The 20,199-nt window shown below is 41.5% G+C and overlaps 1 protein-coding gene across 4 annotated transcripts in view; it reads left to right on the top strand.

The window, feature by feature from the left end:
- The window catches only part of fam13a (family with sequence similarity 13 member A), a 50,120-nt gene extending 32,144 nt beyond the window's left edge, over positions 1 to 17,976 (top strand). Inside the window, exons 13-26 of one of the 4 annotated variants that reach the window (XM_079278161.1) lie at positions 79 to 125; positions 443 to 485; positions 5,695 to 5,845; positions 8,739 to 8,804; positions 10,740 to 10,956; positions 11,041 to 11,182; positions 11,505 to 11,586; positions 11,678 to 11,883; positions 12,025 to 12,108; positions 12,743 to 12,838; positions 13,918 to 14,001; positions 15,485 to 15,681; positions 16,426 to 16,527; positions 16,642 to 17,976. In XM_079278161.1, the coding sequence (XP_079134287.1) occupies positions 79 to 125; positions 443 to 485; positions 5,695 to 5,845; positions 8,739 to 8,804; positions 10,740 to 10,956; positions 11,041 to 11,182; positions 11,505 to 11,586; positions 11,678 to 11,883; positions 12,025 to 12,108; positions 12,743 to 12,838; positions 13,918 to 14,001; positions 15,485 to 15,681; positions 16,426 to 16,527; positions 16,642 to 16,765 (1,641 nt within the window). In that variant the 3' untranslated portion in view covers positions 16,766 to 17,976. Of the gene's footprint in view, positions 1 to 72; positions 126 to 442; positions 486 to 5,694; positions 5,846 to 8,738; positions 8,805 to 10,739; positions 10,957 to 11,040; positions 11,183 to 11,504; positions 11,587 to 11,677; positions 11,884 to 12,024; positions 12,109 to 12,742; positions 12,839 to 13,917; positions 14,002 to 15,484; positions 15,682 to 16,425; positions 16,528 to 16,641 lie in introns of all 4 variants that reach the window. The other 3 variants (XM_079278160.1, XM_079278162.1, XM_079278163.1) reach the window with 3 other exon arrangements.
- Positions 17,977 to 20,199: the final 2,223 nt, after the last annotated feature.

Raw genomic sequence — 20,199 nt, 5'->3', positions numbered from 1 at the left:
ACTGGACATAAAATCAGCTATGTACGTATAAAACCCATGTTTAATTAATGTTTGAATTGTGTCTTTTTCCAGTTCAAGGAATGTGTTGGTGAGAGTCCCGGAGCGAACCACATGGAGACATTTGAGTAAGCTCTTTAAAACCTGATCCCTTTGAGAAATTGTATTAAAGTCATTAAAGTGAATCATTTTTTTCTCATCACTTTCTGCACCCGTTACCTGAATGTTTGTTTTACATCGGTAAGCTACTGGCTGCCACTATCTTACGGGATCTGTCTGGCATACTGTGGTGTTTATAGCGTACACTTTATCCGATGAAGACAGGCAGCAAAGATATACTGTACATATGTGTATGCATGAGATTCCTGACTGGAAGATAAACTATCTTGGCTTGCAGTGATCAGTGATTCTTTTGCTAAAGTGGTTTCTCGGTTGGATTTTTCAGGAATGACATTTCAAGAAAAGATGGCATTCCTTCTCCTCAACGGGTAAGTTGAAGTTCAAGATTCCTTTCCTATGAGCCTCCATTTGTCTGTCGGGTTATATAGTTTTTCAGTTTATTTTTATTTTTGGGGAGACGTGTGTGAAAGAAAGGGAAAGGCTGGATATTGAATCTCAATACTTTTTTAGCACTGACTGAAATGTATCAGCAGCACCAAGTTTCAAAAACGTCCATGTTGAAATCGTATTAAAAGCTTGCTCAGACTTAGAGACATGAGGGAACTATGGAACCGAATGAAATAATAAAATGAATAGTACGTGCATACATTGGCAGCTCCAAATCAGTCATTTCAAAACTTTACCACAGAATTACAACGGGCAGAGGAACTACCACAACATATATCAAGGAGAGATGGGAGAAAGAACTAGAAGATAAAATACACAGTCAGCAATGGGAGAATATGTGTGAAACCGCGTTCACTACTTCCTGTTCTATGTATTGGCGTGAATTTAGCTGGAAGAACCTTGTTCGTTTCTTTATTACCCCTAAAATGAAAACATAATTAGCCACAATAAACCATACATGCTGGAGAAATTGTGGGGAGGGTTGTGCAAACCACCACCATATCGTCTGGTGCTGCCCCAAGATTCACATGCAAGTCACTTTATTTGGGTGATCTACCGGAAGGAATGACAGGAAAGGACCGATACCTCCTGAAAATATTCACGGTAGCAGCAAAAAAAGCAATTGCTCGAAAGTGGCTACAAACTGACCCACCTTCAGTCGAAAATTGGATTGAAATCATTAAAGAAATTCACGATATGGAAAGACTGACTTTCCTTCTGAGATTAAGAAAAGACACATAAAGATGGACAAAATGGACCAAATATTTGTCAGAACAAGAACGTGGCTAGTGACTTGCCCTCCATAACCCTAAACAGGTACTCTCTTCAAACAGGATGCTACTTCATCTGTGCAAATCTAGATCCGAACATGAATAATGCTGTGTATAGAACCCTTCCAATATATATTTTTGATATCTGATCCTGAAATTATGGTTGACACGAGTGACGGACAATGTTGTTGGCATGTTGCATGGTTATTTATCGATTTGTTTAATTTTATTTCTTCCTGGTCTTTCTTTGCCAGGTGCATGAATTGCTAGTATTATTCCTTTACTTGTTTGGGATTTGTTTCTTTGCTCCAAAAAAAAAACCATAATAAAATATTTCAGCATAAAAGCTTGCTCAGACTTGTACACTTGTAAAAGTTCCCAATTCAAATTATAATTGTGCAAGTTTCAGGCTGTGCTATTTGGCCAAAGTTCTTCTTTTGTTAACACAACATTAAGCATTTGAAAAGTTTGACTTCTTTTATAGAGAAAAATGTTAATGCTCCTTCAAATAAAGTATAGCACAGGTATTGTTTTGGTCTTTGCACTGAAATGCAGGTATGATATCAGCACTTATATGTATATAAAGAAATGAAATGATACCATGTAAGACATGGAAGAGTAGGATATAAACGAAAATCATGGGAAAACCAAGGCAGTGGATTTAAAAAAATAAAAGAAATAGAAAAATAAAATAAGATAAATTTAAATCAAACAGTAGAATTAAAAGAAATGTAGCACGAGATGAATAAATACCCCCAGACTTAACAAAAAGCAGTTGCAAACAGAAAGGTTGGAAAAGCTCTAACCACTGATGTTTGTTTTGACCAGTGTGATACGAACATTCACATAACCATGTCGCTCTCGTACTAGTCTGTGTTTTGTGACACTTCCACAACTGATTTGTTGAACAGAAACTGATCTGCAGTTTCACAGAACATGTAATTCAATTTTTGACAAAGGGAAATTGAAGAGTTCTTGCAAAAAGGGATTTTCCCACCGTTATTCTAGCACAAACACACAGTCGTTCCTCAGCCAAAAACACCGTGGAACGTCTGTACTGCTGGACGTTTTGTGTAGCTGTCTGTGAGAGCACAAAGAAACGAGTCACCTTCTCCATCTGCTCGTCTCCAGTTTTAATCTGGACCAGCACCAGTGAACAGAATCATGCAGCCGATACAAATATGGTGAATCCCTTTCCAAGCATCCCAGATGGATTTTAGTAGCAGCTCAGGCTTGCAGCTCTGCCACCACCACCACACTTTGCCACTGAGCGGCCATCTGGAGCCGGCATGACGCCGGTCCAACAGCCTCTCGGCTGGTCTGGGGTTATCACACAGACATGGGTGTTACCATCAGGCCATCTTTGCCTTCCTCTGAGCTGCAGTTAGTAAGAATAATTAATAGACTGCTTCTGTGTGCAGCATGGTGACCTCTTCACCTGCGGCTCATTGAAAGAAATGTTTTCAATGACATACCCTTAGTGTACATACTGTTCATTTGACTTATACAAACAGGATTTGCTCTGTTATTTACTGTTTAACCAATTAGTGGATTGACAGAATGTTATTTTACGACTGTTTTGATATTAATTTAAGTCATTTTTCAAGCAAAAAAAAAAAAATGCAAAACATTGTTTGTTTGCATCTTCTCAAATGTGAGACTTTTCGTGCAAATTCCATTTATAATTGAATATAATTGTGTTTTGAACTGTTAACTTCTAGTTAACTACCGTTAACTGCTAGTCAGCTTCAACTCATTGGACAATTTTTTTTCCTCCAATTTTTTTGGAAATTTGATGAACTGAACAATAAATCAATACTTGCAAAAAATCATCAAAAAGATGGATAGATAATAAATGATGTCTTCTGAGTTGTCAAAAAATATTTCAGGACAAACACGGATTTTGTTTTGCAGCTGACATCGTCTTTTACTTGATGAGTTACTTTTTTGCGTTGCAAAATTAGTCACCTCAGAAAGTGCACGTGTTTGAGTGCACGTGCTTTTAAAATGAGTGTGTGGAGAGTGCTCCACCACACGTAGATGTTGTGGAAGAGCAAAAAGAAAGCAAAGCTATCAGACAGGAAGCTTACGTCAGGCCAAATCATCCACATTGTGTCTGTGGGTCCAAGGTTAGATGCTGTCTCAGTAAAATGCCTTTAAATTCCTCTCTGTTTGTTTGTACACTGTGTGTAAGCCCTTCAAACACAGCTTAATCATTGTCATTGCCCGCCCATACACACACACAGACACTATCTCGCCCCTCCTTTGAACCAGCTGGACCTCTCGTGATGATGTAATCGTGGCTCCAGTGTGTGTCAGCGAACACTGTGGTTGATGTTCCTGGGGAACGTGCATGTGAATGTTATTTGAACACAGCGGGACCATGCCGACCTGTAACATCTGTGCTGCTGTTAATCCACAGTGTTACTCCTCAGAACATCTTGAAGGGGGGTTTACATTGTACTCGACACTGATGCCAGTGATTCAGAGATTGATTAATCAGTTAAAACAAGCTGGACCAATTAATCATCAACTCAAGTCATCAAGTCTTTTATCAAGCTACCTTTAAAGTGTAAATGCACCCCCTAAATGCACTCACTGCATAATTTGCTCTGATTATAATACTACAGATCGGTTACAGGGCTGAAGAAACTTTTTCGGCCCCTTTTGAAGTCTCAAAAGCAGACGATATAACTGTGACGATATAATCTCTTACCTCTGACGCTCACAACACAACATTCACCCGGTGGTCTCCTCTGTTTCAGAGCCGAATGAGTCCGCACTTTAAATGCGTGACGGTAGCGCTTAACAAGAAGCCACATGAAGTACATTCGTTAACGAGTTTAGAACTAAGCAGACGCAAATGGCTAATTAACAACAAAGTTCTTTAAGATTTTATTTGTACAGGGACAGTTCACATTAATCGACAGCACACATTAATAAAAACATGACTGTAAATGTGACAGTGTTAGCTAAAAAAGCTAATTTTCAACCGTTGCTTCTTTGAGCAAAAAACGTTGTGATTGATACAAGTCACTTGAGAACAGACTGCTGTTATGTTAATAAACCAGGAGTATGTGCTTATTCATGGCGGCGCTGAGGGACGGTGACAGTGAGAGCTGCTTAGGGGACATGTGTGCTATTGTTGATCACAGTCTGCATGTTCTCCAAACACGAATGCCGCTAACCATTCTCATTGCATCAACGTTATTGCTCCTGTTACAGACGAGGAGATGTGAGAACTCACTTCAGCGCGAGAGCACACACACACACACACACCTGAGACTAATTCTGCTGCTGACCACTAATCTTACATGGAGCTGCCAACAACAACAACAACTACTACTTAGTTTCATGAACAAAAAAAACAAAACAAAAACAAGGGCTGACCAGATTCAAGTGCACCCCTTCCAGTAAGCCGCTTGTCTGTGGCATTTCGTGAGGTCTGGCAGCAGTGTGCCTTGATCTGTTCTTCCTAAAAATAGCTTGATCCCAAGCCCAGAGGAAATGGGACCCCACAGAGCTTAATGCTGAAGTGACACCTTCTTAAATTCATGACCTGCTGAGTGGCTTGTATTTTACCGTTATACGCTAGTAGGATTTGATCACACTGCTTTGACGTTAAGCAACGTGGAGATTGAGAAAGTTTGAGAGGGAAGGAAAGAGAGGAGAAGACGCTGGTGGATGATGATGGGTGAGCAGTTGGAGGAAATAGAGGAAGTAATGAGGTGCTGGAGGAGGAAGCGTAGTTTGTTTGTCTGCAGAGAGAGACAGATGGGGAGAGAGAGAGAGAGAGAGAGAGAGAGAGAGAGAGAGAGAGAGAGAGAATCACCCTGTCAGGCTACGTGTGCTGGCTCACGAGCTGTTTGCTGCTGTTTTTTTTTTCTTGTCCTTCCTTCGCCTCCCTTCCCTTTCACCCCTCCCCTCTGCTCTTGCTGCTGTGAAACAAACAAGTCCAGAGCAGTGTGGGGAATACATGCACATGTCAGGGAGGAGAGAAAGCATGGAGGACAACTGTAGAGGGAATAAGGGAGGGAGGGGGGGAGAGAGAGAGGGAGGGGGGAAGGATTCCAATGGGTGGAAGACGAGGCCTAGCCAAACCGTCCCTCCTCTCTCTCACACACACGCGCGCACACGTACACACGTACACACGCGCGCACGCAGTCAAAGACAGATGGGCGGATGTTTTCGCCACAGTAGCAGCCAATCGGGAGCAGGGACCAGCCCCCCTGTCTCAGGGCTGGGCCGGTCCGTGGGAGTGTGTGTGTGTTTCACAGTGTTGTTTCACAGGGCTGGTCAGCCGTCGTTGAGCGCTCTTTTTTTTTTTATTTCCAACCTTTTTTCTCTCATGGTTGTGCAGACGTTCAGGATGAAGATCCAGGAGTCGCCCGTCACTTGTGACACGGGGAGGGCCGGCGGAGAGGTGCGAGGCTCGGACCCGGACCGCGAGAGCTGCGAGGACGTGCCTCGGCTGGACCTGACAGCGCTCACCGAGGAAAACAGCTGGGGAGGTAATTGCTTTAGGGCCGTCCAGCTGTCGTTTACACGCTTAGATTGCTTCTCTCGCATGTGATACTTTACTTCTAAATAGGCTCAGTGCTGTTTGCAAGAGACACCTTTTCACACAAACATGCTCGGACGACCCCAGCTCTGCACATGGGTGTCTGGGTAGCAGCTGCACACCTTCTGCTGCCTCTCCTCCTCCTCCTGATGCCTCTCCTGCTTGATTTAATTGTAAAATATCCTCTTAAGTCCTCGAGCCAGCTATATCTGGCGGAGAACCACACTGGAGACGTGCTTGTTTGCCTGGCTGGGAAGATAAGGCAGTGCTGCAGGCAGTGTGTTGCTGTTGAATTAGACCACATGGGAATCTTGAATTCATCTTGCAAGAGAAAATATGAAGGTGTAGCTACGTTTAGGGCTCGTCTTGTGTTTTTATTGAAAGAGCAAACTGTGTTTTTGTTTTTTTATTTTTACCAGGATGTGTCAGTTGGGAATTTCTTTCACTGAGATGTTTCCAGACTCTGCTGCTGCTGTAATTCCCAGTCAGAAATCAATCATTAAATGGGAGGTTGATTGGTGATAACAGTGTACCAGATGACCGTCTGTGGAAACTTGGCTTGCATTCGGAGAGTTTGCTTGTCCAAGTTTAATTTTTTTCACTTTAAATTTGACATAGTGCATGTTTGCTCTGTCACTCCAGGAATTGTGATGGTGATTTGGCATTCAACAGCAGCTTTTGTATGTATGTTATTACCGTGAGAGGTGTTGGCGTTTGTGCAGAAAGGAGATCGTGCGCGATTGCAGTGCACTGAGAATAATGATTGTTTTGCTCGGACGTTGCGACACAGCGGAGGAATGATGGCCAACAGGTCGGTTTCTTACAGTGGCATACAGTTAAAGGGCGTGTTGGCACATGTTTTAACATCTCTCCGCTGCAAACGTTGGTCTTTACTCCCACTCACCTCCACTGTTTCCTGTATGATGTGGCAGTCAGAGGGGAAAAAAAGAATAAATCTCTCAACTTTAACAGCCTCGTGGTTGGAGCTTGCATGTTTCGTGGAGCTCTCTAGTGGCCAAATGTGATACGTGAAAAACAACAGAGGTGTGTGAGAGCTTGTTGTTGTCGCTGCTGCTGCTGCTGTGCGTAGCACGAGCATGTCAAGTCATTACACATTGTGCCTGAGCCAACTTGGATCGGTACCGTACAAAAGTGTGGCGTTAGTTGGTTAAGCTCTCTTGAGTCTGTGCACGGTGTCCCTCATTGTGCTTGCTTGGAATTAAAAATGAAATTCGCTTGAAGGAGGACGGAGCAGAGGGCATCTTTGCGCCGTTTCTTCAGGGCATTTATCATCCAGATGGCTGTATTTTGCGCTGATATTATGAAGACATTATGAGATCACTTGCCTGTTGTTTTTTTTAGTTTTGTCTTTTTGCCTCTTGTTGAATCTCCTTCCTGTACATTCTGTCCTGAATACATAGCTGAGTTTGTGGCAGCGAGTGCGCCTGCATGATTGGCTGTGACAGGCTGTTCATACATAGGCCTACAGCAGGGGTCTCAAAGTCCCGGACCGCGGGCCGAATCCGGCCCGCCACGTCATTTTGTGTGGCCCGCGAATCCGCCAGCACAAAAAAATAATAATAATAATAATCTTTTTTTTTATTTATTTTTAATTTTTTTGAAGTTAGACTTGATAATAAAAATATCCCCATAGTCGAAATTATGAGATAGAAAGTCATAATTCCGAGATAGAAAGTCAAAACTATGATAGAAAGTCATAATGATGAGATACTTAAACACAGAAGCAGCTCTTTGGCTGGTTACTCTACATTTGAAATGGAAATGTATTGTGAGTACATTGAAGACTACTTCAAACGTGGCTTTAAAAACACATGAAATACTTCATGTCGGATTGTGCAAACGCACCCTTGAAAGGATTTTAAGCATTGAACAAAGTTATTGTAATAACTTGTTTGATATTTGTCTTTGCTATTTTCTTGAATAGTTTGATCTTTGATAGAGTAATGTGGGTTTCTTAACCCTAAATTAAAAGGATTTATGTTATAATATTATATTTAAGTTATAATAACAGAAATGTGCTTAAATATATGTTTACATTTATATAACTACATGTGCAATATTTTTACACTTGAATAAACAATAATCAAATGCAGACAGTTATTTAACAATATGTTAGAAGTAGTTACATTTACAACCGGCCCTTTGAGGCCGACCGTGATGCTGATGTGGCCCGGAGTGAAAATGAGTTTGAGACCCCTGGTCTACAGCTTCTCCTTTAGGTGCATGAGCTGGCAAACGGATCAGCTCCTGTGAAGCATGAGGGCGAGGAGGGCTTGCTATATTTGCACCAACTGCAATTGTGTAAAATGTATTGTGCAAAGTTGAACCTTTTTTTTTTTTTCTGTGTTGCTGCCATGTTTATTCTTCACGAAGGAGAACCAAAGAGGGATTTATGTTGTGGCAAAACGAGCCAGCTTGAATACACGGTTAATAAAGCTGTATGATGGTTCTGTTAGGGGATGTGTGTACTCACTGTACAGAACAATGCAATACAGTACAAATGGGCTTGCGGGTGGGTGAGTCCATTAGGCAATGGTGTGAGGCCTTTGTCCCAGTACACTTTGTGCCAGCGCCTGTCATGGTGACCTGATATTTACCGCTGCTCTGTCCTTGTCTGTCTGCCAGCGATGGTGGAAAGACGTTAACGGGCATTTCAACAGGAAAAGACAAGACTCTGTGTGTCTCGTTAATTAAGGTTTAGGGAGAGGCTTGTTATTTTGATTTGCCATATTTGCTGCAGCAAGAAGGGTGCATGCTGGTCCTTTCTTTGCTTTCATTTCTTCATCTTGTCCTTTTACTTCTTCCCTTTTTTCTTACTCTAGATTCTCCGTTCTTCAACACCCCTTTCCTTGATTTCAAAACCATTTTTCATCCAAGTTGTTGTGATGGTAAGTGTTATGTTACATCACCTCCAGAGAGAAAGAAAGAAACACAAAGCTGTCTGAATGACCTTTTCCATGGCATGGCAATATGCTTGAATGATCTGGAACATTGTGGCGAGCGTCACACACACACACACACACACACACAGCAACCTTTAGTGAAATGGCAAACTGGCATGTTTTTTGTTTCATTCGTCTAGTTAATCCTGAACCATCAGCGAGCGGTTGATTTAAAGGATTCATTTCAAATGCCATGGAGCCTCAGTGGCCAGCTACACCGCTCTGCACTCTGAGCCAGATAATAGACCTCAAACGAAGACATTCTGTGTGATTTAGAGTTTCGCCCGCCGCTGTGAGCGAGCGCTAACATGCCAGAGAGTTGCTACTTTGTAAACGGCACGTACCTAAAAGTACAGGAGGACCCGCGGGAGCAGAGCTGGAATTTGAGCCAAGTTGCTTCTCGCACGGCCCAACTCACCCAAGCTAAGACAAATAAATGATGTGCAGTTTTAGACTGTCCATACATATTTTCTCGTGTGTTTTCTGACACTTTGAATGTTTACACCGATGATTGGTGTCCCTCAGAGCTTGTTTTCTCTGCCTCCGTCTCTCCTCCCCGTGCAGCAACTCCTCTGTATATTTCTAGAGTCTCTTGACACCTGATGTTACAGGTCCCACCTTTTCCACGAAATCGACATTATTGTTCCTGCTGAGTTTCATGTTTTGATATAGTTTCCACAGAGTTTTCCCCCTTCTTATTATAACAGAGAGCTGTGATATTTCCCAGTCTAGTCTTTTTCTCATGAAAGCTCGTACAGACGCTGACGAGGTTTATCTCTCACCATGCAGAGTGGAAACTAAAACACAAACTCATCACTGTACCTCTCAACAGCGGTCGCGTCCTGACATTATCCCACCGAGAGCCGGGCATTATTAATAGCCCGGGGATAGTCAGGGGGTATCCGCGTGGCTATTTTCACCAGACACAATTATTACCAGAGTGAAGACTGTGACCAGGGGATGAACGGAGAGAGGGAGGGTGGGCGTGTCTCACCCGCAGTTTCAAAACAACATCTGCGACCGTCGAGGCCCAGAGGAAGTTTTTTTGTCCCACCACGGTTTCAGAGAGGGAGCAGCATCATCATGTCCAGTGACTTTCACGTCGCCAGATAGGGTCCAAAAAGATGTTAGCAGGGAAAGAAATGAGCTTATAGTGTATTGGAAGAGAATAAGTGCTGATCTTTGGAAAATGAACATGTTGTTGGACCTTCTCAGAACATTTTGAGCCATCTTGTATGTTACTTCGTCTTAAAACAAGGTTATAGCAGGAAGGAAAATGCCCTCCTTTCCTTTATCAAACACATTCTTCACTGTTGGCAAAGAGCAATCTAGATTAGAGCTGCAACAATTATTTGATTCCTTAATTTGCAAAAAAAAGAATGTGACAGTCATATTTCAAGCAAGAAAATAAGACATTTACTAATTTCAGCTTCTCAACTGTGCAGATTTTTCTGCTTGTCTTTGTCTCATGTGAAAAAGAATTCATAGCTTTGTGTTTGAGACTCTTGGTCGGACAAATCAAGCCATTTGTGGACATAATCAGGTATTTCAAAACAGCAGATGCATTATCTATTTGGCAGTTTTTCTTGCTGTAGCTCAACCTTCTGAGTTTTAGTTCTTACATTTAATTTGTAACGAGTTATAACGGATTTAAAATGACTCTGATTCAATAAGCAGATGTGATACTTGACTTAAGAGTTCTTAAAATGCTTTTGAGACCATGTTTCATTCTGTTATTTCTGTAGCTACAGAGCGTTTGGGCATAATATGTTAAATCTGCTTTCCAAAATCAGTATGTTGTGTTTGCATCATCTCTTTGACAGCAGAGCAATCAAAGTGGCACATTTTAACACAAAGCCTGTTTGTTTTTGTGTTCGTCAGAGCCGATCCCAGCGCACTCGCAAATGCAGAGGGAGAGCATGGACCGCGAGGAAGCCCGACTGTCCCCTCACGCCGGGGGGCGCCTGATCCGCCAGCTCCTGGAAGAGGACAGCGACCCGATGCTGTCACCTCGCTTCTATGCCCACGGACAGTGCCAGCAGTACCTGGACGACACTGAAGTGCCTCCCTCGCCGCCCAACGCACACTCGTTTGCCAGGTAAAACACTGAGCGCATGTTCTTTCGTGTGGAGGCAAGTAGGACGGAGCTGTCGGTGAAATTAACATCATTGCATCCCTGCAGTCGCAGACGGAGTTCGTCTCTTGGCTCCTGCGACGATGAGAAAGAGGAGTTGACGTCCGCTCAGCTCACAAAGAGGATCCATGTGCTGAGGAAGAAGATCCACAGGTTTGAGGAGAGGTTTGAAGAGGAGCGTAAATACAGGGTAGGTCCAAGGGTTTCATTTATCACACAGAAAATAAGAAAATCTCATTTTTACAAACCTTTAACAAGGGCTTTGACTATCCGAGGAGACTCCTATGACTCGTTGAAATTGATTATAAATAGAGAATTACGGTCTGTGACTGTTTTTTTTTAAGGCTAATTGCCTCATAAAAAGGCTAATAATCCCACACAGAGCTCTACTTGAGATTTATGGTCAATATAGTGATGTCACCTGAGCAGTAATTCGAGCTACTGCTGCTTCATTGTGAAAGAGAATCTGTTCTTATCAGTTCTTTTGCGTTCTTTTGCTTTTTTCCATCCAGCCCTCCCACAGTGATAAAGCTGGAAACCCAGAGGCAATGAGATGGGTCAATGAACTGTCTAAGCTTCGTAAGGAGCTAAAAGGTAAGACAAAGAAACAAAAAGCCCTACACTGCAGTGGGATGAAACTCAAAGCGAAGCTCATTAATATTCTCCTGTCGCTCATCCTCAACAGAAAGCAAGCTGATGAAGTCGGAGGAAGACCTGCCGCCTCTGACCCGCCAGCGCAGCAACACGCTGCCCAAAAGCTTCGGCTCTCAGCTGGAGAAGAAACCCCAGCAGGAGAAAGTGCCGAAGCCTCCGGTGGAAAGCAGCTTGGAGACGATTCTCAAGAAGCTGCAGGAGAAGAGAGAGGAAGTGAACCGTCCAGAGGACATCAAGGTAAGACCGCGACCGCGATACCCTCTCGCAAGGACAGCAAAATAAACAAATACAGATATATTCGGCACATTTGAAAGCAGGCATACACAGAGTGAACCCAGATCAGGTTCTGATGTTTCACTTCATGTCCCCGGCTGACAGGATATGACACGGGAGCAGATCGGAGCGGAGAAAGTCGCCCTCCAGAAAGCTCTTCTCTACTACGAGAGCATACACGGTCGACCAGTAAGTCCTCCTTCGAATGCACCGACGCAGACGCACAGACACAAACCAAACTGAATATCAAATCTCCTGCCAGCCATGAGAAAAGCTTGTTTACCACTTCATCGTGACCCAGATTGCAAGTCAAGGGTGAATAATGTCTCAAGCCGGAGCGCGTCCGTCATGATTAGCTTTCACAGTGTGTGTCTGTTCTCTACAAATGAGGGATGGATATTATTCTTATTGTTCCTTTTGTATCTTTATTGGTCACAACCTGTGTTGTTAGTCACAGGAGCTTCAACCACATTTACGGGACAACTGAAGCTGTAAAGACTGAACTGTAAAGGAGCTGACGCACTCTTTTTTTCCTTCTTTTTTTTTGATGTCAGACCCAAATCCAATTGGAATAATTGTGGCGTCGAATCCCTGCTAGTTTTTGTTGTATATCAGGCCTTTCTGCCACCTCCTCACGCCGTGTTGTTCCTCGTGGTTTGTGGTTAACGACCTTCGCGCTCTGGAGAACGGGCTGAAGAGTTGTTCGCCGTCTGTGTTAGCTGTCATTTTATGTTCTGTTTAATGCTGTAGCTAATTATTCAGAGTAGGACAGAGAGAAGCGAATGCTGGGCTAACAAGGTGTCCCTCTCCTTTGCTGCTTCAGGTCACCAAGAGCGAGAGGCAAATCATGAAGCCCCTGTACGACAGATATCGTCTGGTGAAGCAGATCCTGTGCAGAGTCTCGACCATCCCCGTCATTGTAAGTATCACATCTTAACCTCCCTTCCTTTTCTTTTTTTTGGTCTCCACAGTAGCCCATTTGTCCTGCGGCTCTTTGACGAGCGAGCGGCAAAGATCACCCCGTCGTCAGAGCATCTGCAGACACTTAATACCGGCTCATGTTGGCTTCCGTGCCGGCTGTGGGAACTGGTGGCAGCCGTGCTGCAGACGTGTTATCCACCTTTCTAAGTCCAGCTTTGGCAGCTCAGTGAATCCCTCGGTTCGTAAAGCAGCTCATAGGTGGCGGATTGAGTCCACAGGAAATGACATCATGAACAGCTGAGTGCAGGAGAGGGTCAGACTCAAACATTCAACTTTACTAGATATGAGGACTTGTTTGCTCTAAGAAACTACACTTAGTGTTGTTCATGCTACTCTGTTGCATTAATAGCTGCATAAAATATAGAGGAGTGTTGTTTGTTTCCTCAACTATTTAATAACCAGTTCTATTATATAAGATATGATTATCATTATATATATATATATATATCTGTTATGTAATGCACTACCTTTAATCCCCATCCTGCAAATTGGGATCACTGACAGCATTTTTATGATACTGGAACAATTTTCCATCTTTTAACCCCACAAGCTCCTCTTTTTTTTCCTAAAATAAATACCATAGAAAAGAAAGGTAACTCTCAAAAGGTCAATCTACTCAGCCAAATTTACAGAGGCACAAACATGGTAAAAATATGTTTTTTTCTGCCTGTTGGAAAAAAAAATAGTTTCATGTTCATTTTATTTTACTTTCACACAATAAATAAGCAGCTGTTGAGCTATTTGGATCTTGAAGTGGTTCACACAGAGAGAATTGTGGTGTTTGAAGTGGTTGTGACCCTAAATAAGTTCACTGACTGGGACATATTCAAGGCGCTGTTTGTGAAGAATAATTTGAATTATTGTCATTTGGACTATGGAAAATAAAGTGGTGATTTAGACATAGAATTTGGTAAAAAAAAACATGAAGGAAGGGTTGCGTTTTCTCACGGCCTTGCTGCAAACACCAGCGCGAGCATCTCAGCGTGGTTAACGCCTCCTTCTTAACCGTCACCACAGGGCTCTCCTTCCAGCAAGCGCAGAGGTCCCCTCCTTCAGCCCATTATCGAGGGCGAAACCGCACTCTTCTTCGATGATATCAAGGTGAAGAGCTGCTGCTGCTTGAACAATCAGTCGCCAGCTCCAATGCCTGGCCCCGCCTCCCTCCACCTACCCCTCATATAACTCAACCATTCACCCCTCTAATGAACCTGATTGCTGCCTGTTGATTGGGCGGTTGCCTGTTTCCTGTCACCAGCTCCTGTAGAGACGTTGAATCAGTAGCTGCCTGGAACTGTTGTTTGAACCGCCCTGTGATTTTTGAGCAGTTCATGTTGTGATTTAAAAGATTATTCTGGTTTATTACAACCTGGGGTCTTATTTTTGCAGTTTTTGGCCATCATTTCTACGAGTAATAATATCGGTGTTCTTGGCAAGTTAACTGCTGAGCTCTAGTTACACACGATAGTTTAAAAGAAGTCTGATGGGGCAAGATACATGAGCAGTCAGACAGACTTGAAACAAACCTCCAGGTCAGTCAAACGTAATTTGAAGAAGAAAACTAAAATGTATGAGCCAGGATATCTGTTTACCAAAACATTCGTCACAGAGAACTGTTGTGCTCTACAATGAGGGCTCATTAACCAATATTATTCACCCAAAAAGGTCGTTCAGACCACTGATTCCCAACCACGAGGATTTGTTCCCCGGAGGGTACTTCTGCCGTTTTCGGTGGTTGCATGGGAATATTGTTTGACTAATTTGGAAGAATTATGATTTGATACAAAAATATATACACATATTTGTGTTTGTACGGAACACAAACGGCAACAAGTCGGATTGCAAAGTGGTTCAGTGTATTTATTGTCCCAATAACCAGTGCAGCTGAGATACCGCCTGCACAGAACACACCTGCAGTTGAAACACCTGAACACCTACGTGTCACCAACATAATCTACAGACGAAAACATTGTAAAATGATTCCATCTTATATTACTAACACTGTTAAGTAAGATCCAATGAGTTAAAACGATGGAAACTACTCGTTGAGATATTCCAGATGAATTTTTGACCTTGTTTACAACTGGTCATCTGCCAGTGAGAGTGTCATCTTCCCTGATCTCAGTAATGACTTTGTTGTTATGATAACCATAAGAAATGATGGTAAAAGCTACAATAGTAAGACCCACGTTGTAATAAAGCACAATGATTCTTTTAGATGTGTTTTTAAGAGAAAACGGTAATCAAGAACTAAATCTGTGTGCTCTGCGTATTTTGCTGGCTGTAGTTGTTTCAGGACTTTAGGTTGGTTCTCGGTGGACTGTGTGCCTTCTAGTTGACTGCCTTCATTAACTCCATCCACACATACTAATGGGTATCGACATGGATCACAATCGAGGACCATGGAAGTGCATTGTGCTGCTGTACCGTGATGATTTATAAGCACTGGTGACTAACCCTGCACGACCCTCATGCACTGTGGTGTTTGAGTCTGGAAGCCGGCCAACAGCATCGTTTTCTTAGATGCCACAGCACGACTTGGCTTTTATGTCCCCGGCCACCGAATGACCTCTTTATGCTTCTGCAGGAAGAGGAGGACGGCTCAGAGGACGAGGGAGACTCAAAGATGCAGTTCACCGTGACCGTCCGACCGGACCTTAGCGTGCTCGGCTTCCTGGACCACATGGAGGAGGAAGGGGACGGTTTCATTTCACCTGTGGACGAACTATCAGCCTCTAAGAACATGACGGACATGAGGCTGTCCAACCTGCACTCCGCCACCACGTAAGTCACTGGAAAAAAAAAGAAAAGACAACCAAGACTGTTCCCGCATAACAACAGTGATGGCACATTTACACAAGGAATGTATTTAAAGTACAATTTTGAGGCATTTTGCTTCATTATTTCCATTTAATGCTACTTTAACATTTCAGAGGCAAATATTGTACCTTCTATCCCACTACAGTTATTTGACAGCTGTCGATACCGGTTACTTTTAAGGGTACAAAATCACTGTAAAAAAAAAAATTAAAAAAAAATGTATTTAATGAAACACCTTGTAGAAGCAAACTGAATAATTTCACACAGAAAAAGCAAAGACTAGAGAAAAAAAATCCAAAAATGACTACAGAGTTTTGTATCAGAACTTTGTTATTTCGTCTTCTCTACCATATCAATCATCTCACGACCTAATTGTATAACTAGCTCCTCCTCCAGTTGCTCCCAGAGTAAAACACTGCTTACACATTGATGCATCAGTATTGACAATCTATTATTGTCTTAAATAATAATATATCACTTGCAGGATGGGTTCTTTTACTTTTGATAATTTAAGTATATTTAGCAAAATAAATGTTCTGTCCCTTTTAAGTAGTCCTTTGCTTTTTTCTTTTTTTTTAACCAGTAATCAAGTATTTCCACATTCGCAAAGGATTTGAGAGCTTCTTCCACCACTGCTTTATAAACCCTTCAACAAATTGAAATATTCTTGTCCGAGATATTTCAATATTTCTACTCTTTTTCTTACAGGCAGGAACTCGTGGAGCAACTCCAAGAGACCCGAGAGGAGAAGAAGAGACTCCGCAAGGACCTGAAAGAGTTTGAGGACCAGTTCTTCAGACAAAACGGAAGGTAAAAGATGACATAAGAGAAATGGAGAGGGCATGATTAAAAGACATTCACATCATTTACTTTTCACTGTTGAACCGTTCCCATTTCTGAATGTTTGTTGTCTTGTTCCCATAGAAATGTGCAGAAGGAGGACCGCTCCCCTTTGGCAGTCGAGTACAACGAATACAAGCATGTTAAAGCCAAACTGCGGCTGCTGGAAGTCCTCATCAGCAAAAGAGACTCGACTAAGTTAATCTGAGACAACAACAAAAAAAGACTCTGAAAGGACTTCAGAGAGACAATCAAACACATCTCAACCTGTTGGAGAAAACATCTGATTTTCCTTCCCGCTGCCATCTGTGCAGCTGTTGTTTCTGGCTCAGGGGAAACTGTTCGCCTGTTAATCCGTTCTGTGGAACTCAGCTGGGTTTTCCCTCCGGACCAGTCTCCCTCCGGAGAGTCGCCGACTCGTGACGGATTCAAAGCGTCACAAAGTCACCTGCTTCACCTGCGAAGTTCCCTTCCAACAAACGCCTCACCTTGATAAGACGACGTTTCTCGAGACGCACGCAAATATAGCGAATCACACTCTTACTGCTAATAATTTATTTCTATCCATTTGAATGTTTTTAGTGGAATGGAAAACTGTTATTTTTCTGACGCTTTGCTGTAGAAGTCTTAAAGAAAAACCTTGTAAGTAAAATAATAGATATGAAATTATTGGTATTTTGAAAGAAGGATTTTTGCGATCAAGATGTATGTGTATTTTTGTAAGGGAGACTTTAGTAGTTGTATAACTTCAATCAGCTTAACAGTATTCAGTAAATTAAGAGCTTTCTCTTATTTCCGTTCTGACTATCATATAATATCTGAAATTATTTTAAATCGAGTATTTGCTCACTAAAAGAAGTGTTTTTTAATTTCAATACAACCCAAAGAGTGACTCAGAGTACAAACTACAAACCAAAATAGTTATAATACTCAATAAAACACCTACTTTTACTTATAAATTATTTTTGTGATCACTTGTACCTACTTAGGCATTTGACTGTATATTTCATATATTGACATGTTTTTCCCCCCCATTTACTTCCTGTCAAATAAGCTATTTCTTGTCTTGAAATCACTGTTATGTTTTTGCTCACATTGATAGACATAGACAAACGTTTGTGAGGTGACTCTGGAGGACGGCTAAAAGCTCTGTTTTTTACAGCGGTGTGTGTTTCCTTCTCGCCCTCTTCAGAGCGTGTCTGGTTCTTTTGTAAAGATGGATCACTTGTGTATGTTTACATTTCTGTGAGCGAGTACATTTTTCCTTTCTTTCTCCAAAATGGATGATTTATCAGTGTGAATTTCGTTTTTACTGAATGTAAACACTGGAAAGGCTTAAATGAATTTTGAGTGTGTACATTTTAGTACATACATTGTATTTGTATATATAATGTGAATGAAATCATATTTTTAAAGGTTTTGGGCGGTGTGGATTTCTTTCGAGTATCTCCGTTGATGTGGAGATGTTTAGGTGAAAAAAATGAATGTGTGCAGTAAATAACCATTTAAGTGCTGCAAATAACGATTACTTTCATTTATTCATCTGCCAATTATTTTCTTGATTAACCAACCTTTAGTTTGGTTTATCAAATGTAAGGAAATGGCAAAGAGCCTAAAGTATTTAGTTTACAATTATATAAGACAGAGAAAAGCAGGAACTCATTGGAGAGGTTTACATTTTGTTTGAAAAATGATTTAAACAATCAATTATTTAAAAAAAGGTTAATTTATTGATGAAGCCGATTTAAAAGAGAACACAGAAAGTAAGTCGACACAATGAGCTCCTAAGCTAATGTTGAACATATTTCTGTTGATGAATGTATAATGACATATACGCAAAAAAACAAAAGTAAAAATCACATTTTCTGTCGCACATTAAAAGGTGCAAAAAAGTAAAGGGCCGCATAAACCTTTGCATAGGACTAAACTCTGCAGGGGAAACTAGCTTTAATTCGACAAGTACTGACTAAACATGTGTGCACATGCAGTGTAGAGCAAAGCAAGAAGATTAAGTGTCCTAAGAAAACATCTCAGAAGAGTCTAAGTGTCTAAGACCTTCAGGAGGGTCACCCAGAGAGCTTTCCCAACATCACTGGGCTGTTTCACGTTATTGCTAAACAGATGCATCAGTGTCTGAAGTTATTTTCACAACACGGTATGAAATATATAAAAAAAAATATGCATATGCAAGACCATTTCACAAACTTCACACCAATGCAACCTAATTAAACATCAGTTTGGAATAAGAGGTTTGACTGTAGGAATAAATACAGTATCAGGGCAAGTTTTGGAACAAGTGATGTGATAGATACAGCTCCTCAACGGACGAGCTCTGAAGTCTTTAACAGGTTATCTGCTCACACTTTTAAATATTGTGTCGTCCTGCACAAATATCACAATTTAATTATCTGCAACAAACTAATCACAATTTATATATTTGAATGATTATGTATGTAGTATTAAGAGACCTTTTCAGATATATATTTATTCTCTTTCTGATTGAGCGTTAACGTTAGCTTAGCGACGTTAGCCAAATATGAAGCTTCAGCTAGCAGCCAGTTAGCTTAATCTCGGAAAAAGACCGGAAATTGGGGAAACAGCCAGTCTGGTATTTTCCAACGGTTACAAAATCTGACAACTAGCATGTCTAAAGCTCAACAACGAACTTGTTATATCTAATTTGTTCAAACCAAAGTGTAAAAACAACAAGTTGTCGTTTTAAGTGGCGTTATGTGCCAGATTATTTCCTGGCTCTGATCAGTTGGGGACTCCAGAAAAGTGTATGGTGTAACACTGTTATTGGCGACCTGAATATGAAATATGAGGGCATGCAATAAATTCTAATAAAGGTTTGCAGTAACAACACAGACCTAAAATGTCTCTCCTAATTAGGTCACAGAAGCTCATGGGTCACAGGACACCATGCCACACTGGTCACTGCCAATAAATACTTGGATAAACAACTACATGTAAAACTGCAAAAATCTTGTTTTTACACATTTTAACTTTTAAAAACACACAATCAGATAGTTAGTGAGCTTTAGTGGTGCTGGTGGGCGGGTTTTGCTACAGTTGGACAGAGTCAGGCTAGCCGTTTCCCCCCAGTCTCCAGTCTTTGTGCTAAGCTAACCCACCCAGCTGCTAATTGACACCTTATACAACAGACAGATTGGGAAAATGGTACCAATCTTCTCGTCTGACTCTGGCAGAAAGATAATACGCGTATTTCCCCAAAGTGTCACATTTTTAAAATGACAATCGGGTTTTTGCTTTCACTCAAGAACATGCACACAGACAACCACTAAAAAATAAATAACTTTAGAAGTCAGCTTTTCATGTTTTGCTGTAGAAGGCAACACTGTTGAATGCAGGTTAAAGACCAAGTCAGCTGCTCGGTGATCCACAGCTCAAAAGAAAAGAGGGATTGCAAATAATATTCACCACGTTTCATCCGGCACCCTTCTGCTCGCTGAATACTCCCATTAACAAGATCAGTGGGACAAACATTTCAAAAGGTAGAGATTATATTCAAAGTTCTATTTACATACGTATATACACATTTTATAATTTGTCAAAAAAATAGCCACTCTATTTATTAAATTAAAAGTAACAAAAAGCAGATATATTGTTTCAAGGTAATGA

Source organism: Melanostigma gelatinosum (assembly GCF_949748355.1).
Source record: "Melanostigma gelatinosum genome assembly, chromosome: 11".
Classification (NCBI taxonomy): domain Eukaryota; kingdom Metazoa; phylum Chordata; class Actinopteri; order Perciformes; family Zoarcidae; genus Melanostigma; species Melanostigma gelatinosum.
This window is presented reverse-complemented; position numbering and strand designations above follow the sequence as displayed.